This window comes from Theobroma cacao, chromosome 3 (genome assembly GCF_053813885.1).
Source record: "Theobroma cacao isolate CCN51 chromosome 3, ASM5381388v1, whole genome shotgun sequence".
NCBI lineage: Eukaryota > Viridiplantae > Streptophyta > Magnoliopsida > Malvales > Malvaceae > Theobroma > Theobroma cacao.
Genome location: NC_142641.1, coordinates 7,688,800 through 7,705,125, shown reverse-complemented (window position 1 = coordinate 7,705,125; position 16,326 = coordinate 7,688,800). Strand labels below are relative to the sequence as shown.

General features: G+C 37.1%; 1 protein-coding gene across 1 annotated transcript; it reads left to right on the top strand.

Moving 5' to 3' along the window:
• Window positions 1-11,467: 11,467 nt before the first annotated feature.
• Window positions 11,468-12,175, top strand: LOC148763544 (uncharacterized). The gene has a single exon (XM_088804576.1). The coding sequence runs from the start codon at window positions 11,468-11,470 to the stop codon at window positions 12,173-12,175; it is 708 nt and encodes a 235-aa protein (XP_088660702.1).
• The last annotated feature ends 4,151 nt before the right edge of the window (window positions 12,176-16,326 follow it).

Genomic DNA, 16,326 nt, shown 5'->3' with positions numbered 1-16,326 from the left:
TGGAGGATGTCCTACTCACTAGGATGACCAACCGAGCAAATAGGAACTGCATAGCCCTCCACCCAAGACTGAGTCCTGTAATAGTCCAAGCAGAATTCAATAGTTGAATGTTTGCACTTACTGCCACGACAATGAAATCACAGTTAGCGAACAACGTAAAATTTCAATTCATCACACACAAAATAAGAAAACATGAATATTCATACATTATTTCTGCCATGGCATGCATGTAAGGGAGTAGATAGATTTGGAACTCACCGCATGAACATGTCTTGGTGGACAGGTTGACGACTCTATCCTTAGTCTCGCCTATAACTTGGAACTCCACTCGATTGATTGGTTATGTGAAAAAGCGACATGCTTCATTGAACCGTGTGCTCAATAAATCGGTATCCTAAGGGTTGAGGGTGTGGTCAAATTCAATGCCTCATTGTGCTAGTCATGGAATCAACGTTGGAACATGCCTCTGATGCACTCGATCAAGACAGTTATTAGCATTTTTCTTGCCTACCTCATACAGGAGTTAATACACTCCACAATGTTAGATGTCATGAACTTGTAGCGCCTTACCGGTGACCGTGCAAGTGCCCATCTCTTAGAGTGTAATATCATAAGGCATTCATAAGCAGGTTTGCAAAGTTGTTTCAATTTATTCATATGTCTGTTAAAATCGGTGAGCCTGTAACAGTTTGCAACCAGGGTGATAATTGCAGCAGCATTTTCGCTTGAACATGTTTTTAACGTTTTTCCCTAAGTGGTAATTGCATTGATTGTGGTACACATCGTCGTATAGTTTCTCAACTGCATTCTTAATGCCAAGATGCTTATCAGAAATGAACATTGCATTTTCAGGAGAACTAATCGCATGACACAATTAGGTAAGAAACCACAACCAAGACTTTTCGTCCTCTATGTGGCTAATGCCAAATGCAATTAGGTATATCTACTCATTTGCATCTTTGCATACCGCAACGAACAGAATACCCTTGAATTTACTTTTCAGATGTGTGGCATCGATAGCAACTACAAGCCGCATTACAGCACTGAACTCTCGGATACATGCCCCAAATGTCCAGAAACAATATTTGAATCGTTGTTCCCCATCCGTATCAACAACCGTGACAGTACCAGGATTTTCAAGTTCCAACATATGGAAATACAAAGGGAAGAGTTAGAATGACTTGGAGACCAAAAATAATACTCTCTACATACACCTTCACTTGCCAAGCCTTACCATATATGCATTGCAATTCTCACTTGCGATTAATCTCTTTCATTATTTCCTTAGGTCTCAATGGGGTTACATTATTTTCTTGCAGCTTGGTGGAGATAAGCTCACTAATTAACCTCGCACTCGTAGTTGGGTACTCGCCTTGCAAACCATCAATGGTACATGTGTGTACCTTCTAAAACGTTTGAACTTGCCAATATTCTCCCTCAAGTAACTTTGTTGCATGCAAACCAAACTGCGTGCCTTTTCCTTACAAGCAACCTCCAAATGAACGTGACATGACTTTTTAACTTTAATCTCAAAATACTCTTTTAGTGCCAATATGCTCAAAGTTCGTTTCAAATGGACCTTCTATGGAAACATTTTTCTGTTGCTCCTAATAATATGTGCTAGAGGGGGGTGAATAACACAATTTGGCTCTTTCAAAGATTGTCTCTAAGTGTAGAAAAAGTGAGACAAATGAAGGAAAGAAAATGAAACAAGAACAGAGTAAACAAGATAGTAGAATTTAGAGTGGTTCGGTCCAAGACCTACATCTACTACCTTGATTATCCAACCAAGGATTTTTCAAACAATACACTAGAAACCAGTAAAATTCACAAGTTTTCACCAAGCTTTACAATGGCTTTTACTAGGCTTAGCCAAAACCTTTCACAATGATTTTTACCGGGATCAACCAAAACCCAATACCTAACTTTTTGAGGCTAAGTTAGAACCTTAACACATTCAAGCAAACCTAGCTTGAAACAACCACTTAGAGTGACTCCCTCACTCTAAGAATACAAGAAGAGAAGTAAAAGAAAGTACCTATGATCACAAGTTTATCTAAATGGTACAAGGTTGAGTGTAGAGTACAAATACAAAGGATGGGCATTTAAGTGCAGTGAGGCGAAGAGAATATTTTTTTATTTTTTAACTCTTAATGACTCAAATCTTTTCCAAAACTTCCAAAAATGCTTTCTAACTGTTGAAAAACCCTTTTATACCTGGAGAAACATCTCTGATGGGAGTTTGACAATTTTCTAGCTGTTGAAGACAGTTGGGAGTCAATTCTAGCTGTTACTCTGTCTTTTAGTGCAGATTTCAAACTTGCAGGCAGAATGTTCTTAGTCGACTAACCAATATCTTAGTCGACTAAGTCGTCTCTGTTTTCTGCTTCCTGTATCTGGTAGTTCTGGCAGTGTGCACTTAGTCGACTAATCCATTTATTGGTCGACTAAGTTGGTTCTATCTTCAAGTCCAGATTTTGGCAGTAGCTTCTTAGTCGACTAACCTTTATCTTGGTTGACTAAGTTGGTTCTGTTTCTCAATATTCTTTAGCTCGCCATTTCTCCAATTTAAATTTTAGTCAACCAACATTATTTATTATTTAACTAAAAACTTTCCTCTTAGTTGATCAATCATTTTTCTTCATTTTCATGATTCTTGATATATACATTTGAAAGGTTGATTTATTATTTCCATATGACTTTTTGTCCTGCACACTTAGATAGAAATGTTAGACACAAATGAAATGGGAATGTTTTATTATCATCAAAAACTAATTGAGCCAACATTTTCCATGATATAAGTGGTCGTCCATTGATCTAGACTCCTTAGTCACAATTGTTTGTAAAGATATCATATCTACCCTCAGAATAATCCATTAATGAGATACCCTTGTATTTATCCTCTCTTGATCACTATCATTAAGCGAACGAATCCTGTTCACAAGTATGATGGGATTGTCATAAATAGGGTCAGCACCCTCAACATCTTCTAATTCAACAATTGTGGCATGGTCATCGCTTTGAACCTCTTCTAATACAATAATTATGGCATGTTCTATACTGCCATCTGCATGATTGCAATCCGGAATGTCGTTGTGCTCACCCTTGTCGTCCTCTGAATAGTCATCATGTCTGCCAATGTAATCATCTTCACAATCGTCCTGTAACTCATCGTTCTAATCCGCAATGTCGTCCTCTTCAACATCATCTTCAATTTGATAAAATGCATTGTCATCACTCACAACCATCACAGTGTCATTTACGAATGATAATGGACCCATTGCATTTCTGAGTCATGGTTGCATTTGTTGCAAAGTACCAAGTATTTTGTTCAATGCACATTCTGATCGAAATTGTGTAAACATCATTTGCAAACACCTCATTTGTGTACCGGGCTGCTCAAACTCATAAGGATATGTCAAAGGTGATTGCCATGGTTGTTTGTTAGGAAATGCATGGTGTGGTATTTTAGAATAATTAACATTTTGTTGTAGGTGATTACTGTGTTAGACACCATGTTCATGTGGAATATCATTTGCATTTCGTGCCTTAACTATCACAAACACAACAATTGCTCTCTCATCTAACAGAATACTTACACATTTTCATCGTCCTTAATAACTGGGTGCGAAACCCCTACGGCATGACTAAGCAATGCATTTAGCTCGATTTTGTTATTATGTGAGTTGGCCCCAACAACCTCTTCAACCACCTTCACAGGGCTCGAAAATGACAAATCACTCCCAACACCCCTCACTCGAGTCTCACCACCCTTGTAAGTGTCATCCACCCAATGACCACCATATGTAATCATAAACTTCACATTTAGTAGGCTGTTGAAATTTAACAGAAAATAAGTGTCATAATCAGTCAATTTATCAAAAATTACCCCTCAGTGCATAAAAACCACTTACACAATGCCTAAGTCATGGAATAACATAAATTCAGTCTCGCAATGTCTAATACATATTCACACAATGCCTAAAAACTAATGAAGAAATGCCTCAAAATAAAATATGCATTGCATAAGTCGCAAATCCCCAATCTCACAATACTTAATAATAAGTCACTCAATGCCTAATATCTGCTCACGTTATGCCAAAATAACCAGTCACATATTGGCTCAACGTTACGCAATACCTAATAACTAATCATGCAATATCTAAAAAGTAGTCAAGAAATGTCTCAAAACAATATATGCATTGCACAATTCAAGTAGCGCCTATAAGCCAGTCTTGCAATATCTAATAATAAGTCACTCAATGCCTAATATCCACTCATGTTATGCCAACATAAATAGTCACGTATTGGCCCAATGTCATGGAATACATAACAATAAGTCACGGAATACATAAAAACTAGTCACGCAATGCCTAAAAAGTAGCCACGAAATGTCTCAAAACAAGATATGCATTGTACAATTCACACAACGCCTATAAGCCAGTCTCGCAATACCTAATAATAAGTCACTCAATGCCTAATATCCACTCACATTATGCTAACATAATCAGTCATGTATTTGTCCAACGCCACGCAATATATAACAACCAGTCACACAATATCAAAAAAGCAGTCAAGAAATGTCTCAAAACAAGATATGCATTGCACAATTCACGCAGTGCCTATAAGCCAATCCGCAATACCTAATAATAAGTCATGCAATGCCTCACATCCACTCACGTTATGCAAAAATACTTAGTCACGAATTAGCCCTACGTCACACAATACATAAAAACCAATCACGAAATACATAACAACTAGACACGCAATGCCTAATATCTATTCATACAATGCATAATATCCATTCACACAATGCATAATATCCATTCACTTAATGCCTACAAATAAAATAATATTCCAACTTTTGTCATCATACCTTTACTTCTCTTATATAAATAGAAAATTAAGAAATTAGGGTAAGTAACCAAGTTATTCAGCATAATAGAAATTAAAGGCAGTAACTCATTTTATGAAAAATATGTGATAAATCAATATTTTATTCATTAGTTAAAAAAAATCAGATGATACAACATATGAACCATGGTTCATTTTTTCCTAATCTTATCTATTATTTCATAAATTTTAGCTAGAATCTTGTTGTTGCCTAGAATTTCTGTCTCCAGAACTTTTGTCCTCACCAGCTACTTATCCATCAACCCACGCATGTCCTTTTCCATATTCTCAATTTGGTCCATCAACTTGACCAAATATGTTGCAACATTTTCGAGGATATCTTCCACTTCAGCAGCAACCCCTTTCCCAGTTTCGCTTTTGGAACGTTTAAAAGCCATGAGAATTTTGAGATTTTCCTTCAAATGATTTTGATTAAAATGGATAATAGTTCTATCTATTTATAAGCATGAATGCTTACTCTTGGAAGAGTATTCAATGGTTTTAGGCTTATTTCTTATGAATATGGTTAGTTTGTAAATCGATGCATTAAGTGCTTTAAAGAAAATTTCAGAGTTCTATGTTAACGAAATCTGAACGATTTTCTACACCAATATAAACAGGAATTAAGAGGGCTAAATTAGGTATTAAACATTCCTAATTCTCTTTTAATTTTATAGAACTTGTTATTAAAGGGGCTGAATTAGTAGATAATCAGCTTCAACATTAGGTAGATAAAGCAACGTAATTATTAAAAACCAGTCATGCAATACTTACAAACTAGTCAAACAATTCCTAAAACGTCATCACGTAATGCACAACTCACGCAATTCCTAAAATCTAGTCTCGCAATGCCTCCTATCTAGTCTTACATTGTCTAATATTCAGCCACATAATGCCAAATAAACAGGTTACGATTCCTAATAATCATTCATGTAATACCTGTAGACACCCATTCAAAATCAACCAAAAATAAAATAAAAATAAAAAAGGAAAGAAAAGAAAACAAGGAGAAGACTGAGCGTGTACTCAGCCCCCTCTCTTTAGTCCTTCATTACGGGGCACTTAAGTCTCTTGGAAAGTAACCGGATTTTGGGGAATAGTTACCTTCGGCAATTAGCCCCCATTCACGCCAGAGTCTTGTGAAATCATGCTTAGAAGAGCATGATTTCATCGCTGGATTATCGAAATTTTTGGACAATCTAGCTCTTAAAAGGAGGCCTCAGATAGATTTAAAAGGAGGGAATCCACAACAACTAAGGAGCCAAAGAAAACATTTCAAAAAAAAATCCATATTCTTCAAACAACAGCAACCTGCAAATAAAAAAAATCGAAGTTCTAGCAACCAACTACCCTAACCACCAAAAATCAAAAAAAAAAAAAAAGGAAAAGCTAAAGAAAGGAAAGATCTTATGCGATTTGGCGGGCTAAAAGAAAGAGGGCGATTTCTGGGTTGTCGTCGACTTGGAGAGATTTAGAAAGCCTTTGGGCAGTTGGCGGTAAAGAGAGAAGAGCTTGATTTGGGCAACGAAAGAAAGAGAGACCGGTGGGTAGCCAAAGAGAGAGGAAGTCGTTGACATAAGGGAGAGAAGAAGGAGAAAAGAAGGGTGAAAATAGTGTCGTGACACCAGATTCGACGACGATGGAGATTTGGCCGATGAAAGGATCGATTTTAGAGAGAATGGAGAGCATTTAGGAGTTGAGAGAAAAAGAAAAATGAGACTTTTAGAGAGAAGGGAGAGACTGACCGATTAGAGAGAGAAAGTGAAGAGGGAAGGGTAAAAAAGGGGTTTTTATACCCAAGTATAAGAGAGCCAAATAGCATCGTTTTAGGGGAGTGGGGAACTGAAAAGGTTAAGGCCTAAACGGCGCCGTCTAGAGCAGTGTCACAAGCACCAAACGGTGCGTCTCGAAGAGCAGTATTGCAGGCTTGCTGAGTAGATTTCGTGGTGCAATTTTAGGCCTTCTGTGGGTCATTGATTTTGGCTAATCTGAGCCCGAAAAGGTATAATTCTCCCTGGATTTGAGCTTGTTTTAATTGATTTTGAATCTAGCCCATTTTACTCAAATTAAATGTAATTTTAGCTTAATTTTAAGATCGAAGATAAATAAAAAAAATAACAACAAGACATGATGTAAATATAATATATATATAAAAAAAAACAACATGATACAAATATAAAAATTATAAGAAAAATGAAATGACTATTTGAGATATTTTACCTAAAAGGGGCAAAGAGTTGCCTCTTTCTGTTGGATTTCTTAGGTGCGGAGTTCAAAGCGAATTTTCATCGAAGCGTCGGGATAAATCCAAATTCTATACTCCGATACCCATTAATCCGAATAATTGTTGTTTAAAATAATATACATCAAATAATAATAATAATAATAATAATAATAATAATAATAATAATAAATATATAAATAAGGTAATAAATCACCTTAAATTATTAAACATGTTATTATTACTAACCAATTAATTAATAAGCGCGATCATGTAGACATCATTATTTTATAATGTCATAGCATGCCACATTCATCTTATTAATGCGGTGAGAATTCTGATGATGGGATTTCCTCAAAAAGCTTGTAGAGATGAGTTCTTCCCGAGATATCCTTAGGTGAGAAAAACTTCGAGATTTCACCAAAACGTTAGGATAGTCTACGAATGGCTTTCCAATAAACGATTGTTGATCCCATTATTAAAAAAAATTGAATAAATCATAACATCATTCTACGATCACATCATGTGCATCTGTGAACCGAATAAAATATTCAATTAGCTAACATAATTTAATATAGAAATAAAATCAAGGTAGGCTACAATAGGATAATTTAATATTAAATGATACCGTTCGCGAAACGGGCGCCACGGAGGTGCTAACCTTTCTCCGTGCGTAATCGCACTCCCGAACCGATCTCTAAAAAATGTAGACCATTTCTCGTTCTTTCGATGGACCTAAAATTAATTTAGAACTTCGTCGATTAGAATCAGATTAATAGGTGGCCAATCACACCTAAAATAAAAAGGATTGGTGGCGACTCCTAGATATTTTATTTTCGCCCGCGTATAGCAGTAGGGTTCTCGGACTCCGCACGTTACGACAGATTGGCTACTCCACTCGGGAAATCTAAGAGTTGAGCCATAATTAATCATAAGTTATCTTAGGCCTTAAATAATTTAATATTTTCCTTAAGCTTGGGCATTTGCTTTTACTATTATTTGTTGCATTTATTGTTTCGATTATTGTTATTGCCATTTAATAATTGCGGGGAATTTAGGATAGAGGGAGTGTGAGATTATTGGTCTGAGGTCGGTATATTCCTTCTCACACATGACACATCTTGCACCATGCATAAGCCTTCTACCTAGGCTTTGTCCTTAATTAGGAGGCGGTTAAATAGCTACGCTCTTGTGAGGTGATAACCTCCGCATGGGCTAGTGAAAACTCCTACTCAAATCGAACCTAGTCCGTTTAAAGCTTGTAATGGGTTAGGACCGAGGTGCCTTGCTAGTCCATGTGGACGACAGTGAGGAGAGATTTGGGAACCTTCAGCTCCCTTTTCGACCCAAATCCAGCATATAAAATGCCCTTAGTAGCCTTTACCAATGTAGAGCTTCACCCGTGAGAGAATACCCTCTAATTAGGTACACATAAAGGAATGATCATATTCTCCCTTACCCTAATCTTTTCTCCGTAAAATAATGAAGGTATCTCGCGTATCCATGTTATTAATTAATTTAGAATTACTCTTGATTTTTCTTGTATATACTAACTTAAACTTGTTGCCATTTTTGCATATGCATATTTGCATCATACTTTTGCATATAGGAAAAGTATTTGTCACTTGACAACTATTGACGAAGTAGCTCCAATTGCATCCATGGAGTCATCATGGCCACCTTTAAGCTACGACAGAATATATGAAGTGACTCAGCACATGGCGAGTACCCAACAAAGTGAGGGGGATTGCTTGGCAAAAGATCATGTTTCACTGCTACCTGATAGAGTCCACCTCGACCTAAAGCAGAATGATTTCACATATTTGCTTAACATATGGGAAAGGTGGGGGGCCACGACTCGAGCAAATTTCTATAAGAGATATGGCCACATAGCCCGACTCCTTAGGGTCCAGATTGATGAACAGTTGTTGAAGGCCATTGTTCAATTCTGGGATCCGTCATATAGGTGTTTTGTGTTCAATGAGGTGGATATGGTCCCAACAATCGAAGAGTACTCAGCTCTCCTTCAAATTGATCTTGACAATCCGGATAAAATATATTGGAGAGGACAAAAGATCAGACACAGGCGAAAGTTAGCCAAGATGATGGGTATTACCCCGGGGGAAGTTGACCAAAACCTAAGGAAAAAAGGGGACAATGAATGTATCCCATGGAGTTTTCTACGTAGCTATATCATGAAGCATCAGGACACTGAGCAAGGACAGCTTGTGATGGCCTTAGGAATTTATGGGTTAGTGATTTTTCCCAAAGTTTTGGGGCATATAGAGGTCGAAATTATAGATTTCTTCGAGCAAGTTACCAATAAAGCCAACCCTTCACCTTTTATTCTAGTAGAAACTCTCAGATTATTAAATTATTGTCGGAGAAAAGGGGAAGGACGATTTGTGGGATGCACACAACTTCTTTCCATTTGGATAGTGAGTCACTTTGAGTGTAAGGTCAAGAGGTTCAAAAAGCCATTTCATCCGCAAAGTGCCTCTATAAAAGAATTTTGTGAGAGTGAATGGCTAGAAAATAGGACTAAGGAGCAATGGATCTCTAAGTTTCGAAAACTCATGAGCGTGGAAGCAATGTGGAGAGCTCCGTGGATGCCTCGTTGCCCAGTCTTGTACAAATGCAAAGATGAACCTTGGGTGCCTGTAATGGGGCCATGGGGAGCAATCAGCTACGCCCTAATCATGGTGAGAAGACAGTTTGGGTCAGAGCAGTTTGTGCCGATGACACACCGACTCAACACTTTGAAGTTTACCTATGGAGAGCCAAGTTTTCTGAAAATGATTGAGGGGATTACGCGAGCTTGGAAGAAAACCAACCGAGTCGACCAAGGGAGGTACACTGATGAAGTAACTACTGGATATTAGGTATGGCATGCTCGACGAGTTAAGGATGTGGTATACCCAAAAGAAGATGCACCTCGTGGCCCAATCGATCCAGAACCCCGAGATGCTTTGCTCGAAAGTGAGTTGGCTCGAAAAAAGTCTGAAGCTGAAAACGCTAATTGGAAACAACGATACAAAGATCTCCAAAAAAGGGGTGAGAAGATGAATATGAAAGCGACCGAACAAAGAAGGAAAATTCAAAAAATAGAACGTGATTGGGAAAAGAAGTATGAGAGCCTGAATAACGAGTTTTCTGCCACAACCAATGAACTTCGAAGGGAAATACAAGTGAGAGAAAGTCGAGGCAATGAGCTTCAAACGTAGAATGATGGATTAAGAAACCAAGTGTGGTTCCAGCAAGAATCCATTCAATTGCTAAGACAAGAGTATGAAGAGCTTAACGGGGTTATGGGAACATATCAAGGAGAGTATGATCGCCTCAAGCAAGAAAACACCCGGATTCGAGAGTGGGGTGAATCCTACAAACAACCTTACATGGAGAAACATGACCAAATGGATTACTTGCTTAGGCAAATGAGGGAGGTGGCTTGTAAGGCAAGAAGCATGGCTAGGAAGACAGACGTATTAAGGAGCCAGGTCTTTTCAACTGGGAAACAAGAGCAACAGTTGATTAAGCATCTAGATGAAGTGTATAGCCATTACGATAAAATTGGTGAATATTTCTAGATATAAAATATGACCCTTGAATTGTAACTAAAGACAATATCGTATGCAATGGACTACTTTGTTGATGGGTGTTATGTGACAAATACTTTTAGTACATGATCATTCATTTATACATGCACAAACCCCTATTTCATGATAATATGTGTTTTTACCGATAAATAAAGATAATGGGTGCCTTTTTTTCATCTCATTCATGCACTAAAAATGCATCTAATTCATGTTTATGATTTAAAAATAAGGATTTCAAGATAAATCGACAACCTAAACTCGATGACCAGCGTGTTCATAATACGCGTCGACGAGTAAGAATCATGGAAGAAGAACAAAATGAGCAAATTGATAGAATGGAACAAGCTCAAGTAGAAATGAGAGAGCAGTTAGCAAAGATGATGGAATTGATGATGAATTTGAGTAAAGGAAACAGAGTAGCCGAAAAGTCAGCTCTGCTAGAAAACCCACCTTATCCCCCGAGATTCACTCCACCCCACGCCCAACTTTTCCAAGGGTCCACCCTCAGGCGACATCATCTGGTTATTACAATATGTTACCCCCGATGAGCCATCAACCAACTCATGGGCAATTTAGATTGAATTCTGGGACAAATCCTGCTGAACCAATACACGTCCCAGATTTAGACGATCCAAAAGAGAAAGAGAAATTAAGAAAGGATTCATCACAAGTTAGAGAAAATGAGAAAGTCTAAAAAAAGTACAATCTGTTGGAAGAGCGTTTTCGCGTTATGGAATGAGTGGATAGGTTCGGAACCATGGATACAGTTGAGTTATTCTTGGTTCCCGACGTGGTAATCCCTCCCAAATTTAAAGTGCTAGAGTTTGAAAAATATGATGGGACAAAATGCCCAATGGCGTATATTACCATGTACTGCCGGAATATGGCTGCACACTCACATGATGATAAGTTGTTAATTCATTTTTTTCAAGACAGCCTAACTAGATCAGCAGCCAGATGGTATGTGCAACTTGATCTGAGTCACATCAAAACTTGGAAGGATTTGGCTAGAGCCTTCGTGGCACAATACAAACATGTTGCTGAATTAGCCCCTAATCACTTATCACTTCAGACCATGGAAAAGAAGGCTGGTGAGAGTTTCAAGGAATATGCCAAGAGATGGAGAGATATAGCAGCACAAGTCCAACCACCTTTAACAAATAAGGAGATGATTGTATTATTTTTAAATACGCTCAAGGAACCTTTCTATGAACGGTTGATTGGCAACGCCACAAAAAATTCTACAGATCTAGTCTTTTCAGGGGAGATAATTGAAGAGGCAATCAAGAATGGAAAAATCGAAGGGAACGAAACTGCTAACTCCAAGAGAGGGACCACATTCAAGAAAAAGGAAGCGGATATACAAGCAGTTGCTTATACCAGCCCACAAACCCATAATTTCAACCCTTACGATCCATATCCTCCATATCCACTTTCCTATCTAAATATAGGCAACGTTCCCTAAAATCTCTATGTCTATTAGCCTGCCCCACAACTAGTCTTTCAAACTAATGCCCTCCAACAAACACCAGCATCGAAACCCACATCTTCGACCAACACCTCTAGTAACACTCAAAAGGGATCCAAAACCACTCAAGGAAAAACCCAGTTTGATCCCATCCCAATTTCTTACATTGCTCTATTACCGCAATTGATTGAAAATCGACTCCTTGCCCGTACCCCTATAAAACCACTTAAACCTCCTTTTTCAAAGTGGTACGACCAAAATGCTCAATGTGATTATCATTTTGGGGTTCAAGAGCACTCTACAGAAAATTGCACTGCCTTAAAACATAAAGTCTAAGCACTTATTAGGGCAGGACTTTTAAATTTTGCTAAAAAAGACAGTTCAAATGTCGACGGGAATCCTTTGCCTAACCATGGAAGGCTGACAGTGAACGCCATAAATGAAGAGATGACTCGAAGGGTGAAAAGGAGTGTCGATGTCACGACCCGGTACTCCCCTCGAGCCCGTGACAACCGTCGCGGTATCCCGGTAGACACTCATTGCCCAAAATGTCAACTCGAAACCCCGCAAGGCTTCACTATCAGTTTTTTTGTTCCCTTGTGAGCAACCATTGTCAAATATCATGTTCTAAAAGATTTTAAGCTGTTTCCAACTTTAAACAAATAAAATATTAATTTTTCGTCTCATAGGGGTATTTTGGTCATTTTTCTCAAAAATTTCGAAACTGGCTAAAATGTAATATACAAGTACAAAACACATAATTCATATTCAAAATGAGTTTAAAAGTCTAAAATCTTCATTTAAAACGAAATTATGGTTATTTGAATATAATAAAAAAATAAAAGAAATATTAAGTAAAATATTCTATTTTCTTATAAAACAATATTTATAGAGTTATACGTGAATAATTTTTATAGCATAAAAGCTAAATAAATTTATACATACTTAAATACAGTAAGCCAAAATATTTAATTTAATTTACAATAACAAGAGTGCCCCCGAATAAACAAAAGTAAAGAGGACTGTGAACCTACGGTTTGGAAAATGCAGATCCCACTGTAGTCCTCAATGAAATTAGCTATCTACAGTCTATACTGAACCTGAAATGGGTGGAAAGGAGGGTGGTGAGATTATAAAATCCCAATGAGTAAACAGACATCATCATAAACATCTAGAGTTGAGTACATGGAGACAATAAAGTAAATCATCATAAACTAGGTTATAGCATTAGAACACATTTTGTTCAAAACACGTAAAGAGGCTTATGAATCTCATAAAAATCTAGGCTTGTGCCATAAATCCATTCTCGGGGACACCTTGGCAGAGGCACCCTACCGAGACCGCCAAGGCTATTAAAATTCACATTTCACATAAATCATGTTTTTGTTTTGAAAACATAGCCGTTCCTTGGCGTTGGCTGAGTTCCCCCTCACGTGGTGGTTTAGTGTGAAGTGAACCCTAAACTTTATCCCAGAAAATACCCTACGTGCCTCTCCGTTCGAGGTAAGAATATAATGGGGTTTACCATGCCCCTCTAAAAGGCTAGTCCATAGAAACCCCCTACTGCAGTGATTAATTAATATATAATCCACCATATAATAAAACTCAATAACATGATATGGAAATTTTGTAATTCGCAGTTTTTCAAGGCAACCAAACAATTCGCATTTCAATACAATTACCAACTAGCCAATCATGCTCGATTTATCATAAGCCAGTCAATTTAAACAATCAAATTGCCACAATTAACAGTCTTCGTGTACTCTATTTTTCAAAATCATTATTAATTTCAAAACAATTTATAAATTAATTTCATTGAAACTCATTTATTCATAAAACATGAAAATTTACCTTTTTAAGCTCCTTTTTCCATAGAATTCATGAAAGCATCTAAAAACCACCCTAGATAATTAAAATGACAGTAAGTTTACTCACAATGTCTAGAATGCAGACATTCGAAGCACTCTGTCTACTGGTCCTCGGATGCAATTTTCTTGCCTTTATCGGAGGACTCACCACCTTGACACAGTAAAAATCGAGAATTTCACCAAGTTGGTACTAAATCAAAATTAAACTAATTTCGACTACCAATGCATGATATGGAATGCAAAAATGCACTGGTAACTATCTAACCTCAGTATTGGCCTAATTCGTCTTATCACCCGATTAAATTCCTAACGCGTCCGTTTAAACTCCAATTTAATTCTTTTCAATTTCTATACCTCAATTGCACCCAAATTAACTTAATGTCCCTCAGTGTGGTGCAAATTATCAGTCTCAACAGCAAATTACGAAAATACCCCTAGTGGGTAAAAATTCGTATTTTGGCTCCGAAAATTCTCATTATTTTTCTAGGCTCATAATTCATCATTTCTTAACCAATTCTACTACAATAAAAATCAAACTCATCCTCACTCAATACATGGAAAATTCAGCCATTAATGGTTGTGGGAGAAAATAAATTCTTTTCTTGTTGTTTTGTTTCTAAATATGCTAAACTAACTAAAAACACTAACATAAATTAAAATCAAATAAATCCAACAACTTTCTCTCTGCTAACCCATTTTGATCAGCCAACAATTCATCATAAAAACATGCAATTTAAGCATGGAAAATGAAGAGAAATGCTTAAGGAAAATAGATTTCAAGCTTAAGTTGAAAAATCCTACCTTTTTCATTTGTTTTCCTTAATTTTCCACACTTTTTCTCTTGAAATTCCTCACCTAGGTTTTGTTTTTCCTTTCTTTCCCTCTCTTCCTTGCTTGGCCGAATATTTGGGGAATAATGGGCTGATTTGTGCTGATTTTTAAGTTAAATAATAAAATATCCTAAGCTTGACATGTGGCATTTTTTAATTGCTTCATTTTTAAAATTTTTAAAATTTAAGCATTTTATCTCCACCACATGATTAGTCAAGGGTCAACGATGAAGATAAAGGAAGACCATGTGCTGGAAAAAATATCCTGATGGTGGAAAATTATAATTTTGCCCCTGGGGTGGTAAAATTACCATTTTACCCTTTTACTCCAAATTATACCAAAATTAAAATTTTTCACTTCTAAACCTCAAATCATACTCCAATAAGTCAAATTATACTCCAATAAGTCAAATGGGGTCAAAAAAATCTTTTTTAAAATTCTCATTTTGTCCCCAGGTGGCAAATGACCATTTTACCCCTAGTTAGTGAAAATTTCGATTTGACTCTAAATTGATCCTCAAACTCCAAATTACCATTTTAAGTCATCCATGAACTGTGAAACTCTTAATCTCACCTTAAAATTCCTATTTGATCTAGTTCGAGGATTAAATAAACTTTGTTGTACCTTTAAGTACAATACCGACTTTTGTAATTTTTTTTTTCGGGACTCTCCTAGCATGCAATCATGTTATCATCACATGTATGTCATGAATAGTATTTTATAAGGTCGGGCTTTACAGTCGATGAGATTCAAAAGCCAATGGATAGAGTGTTTGAAGCATTGTTCAAAATAAACATCATCACTCCAAAATTAGTAGACACAAAGGAATTGGGGCATGATCTCACTCATTCCTGCAAATTTCATTTGGGGGTCGTTGGACATTCCATTCAAAATTGCGATGACTTTCGTCATAAGTTGCAAGAATTGATGGATTTGTCAGTAATCGAGTTTTATGTAGAAGGTGAAGAGGATCTGGTTGGAACCATAAATGAGGAGCCGCTAACTGAAGTGGCATCAAATTCATCCGACTTGTCCAAACCTAAACCTCTCACCATCTTTTATGAAGGAAACAAGAGTCCGATGAATGATACATCCATTACTATTGTCAGAAATGGTATCACCATTAAAATTCCCAGCTCGTTCCCGTACAAGAGTAAGAAGGTTGTTCCTTGGAATTATGAATGTAATATCTTAGGTACGGCCTCCCTTACTTCCATGTATCTTCTGCAGATCTAACCGGCGTGGGAGGTATAACGCGAAGTGGGCGATGTTATTCTCCTAAGATAACATAAAGGGTTGAAAAAGGAAAGTCCAAACAGGGAGAAGGTCCGAAAAAAGCAAGTACCTTTCTCAAGGACCAAACCACCGAACCTGCAGTCGCTCCGAACAACGAGGTTAAAAGGCTTGTCATGGAGAAAGAAGCAGGTGAATTTCTCAAATTTATCAAGC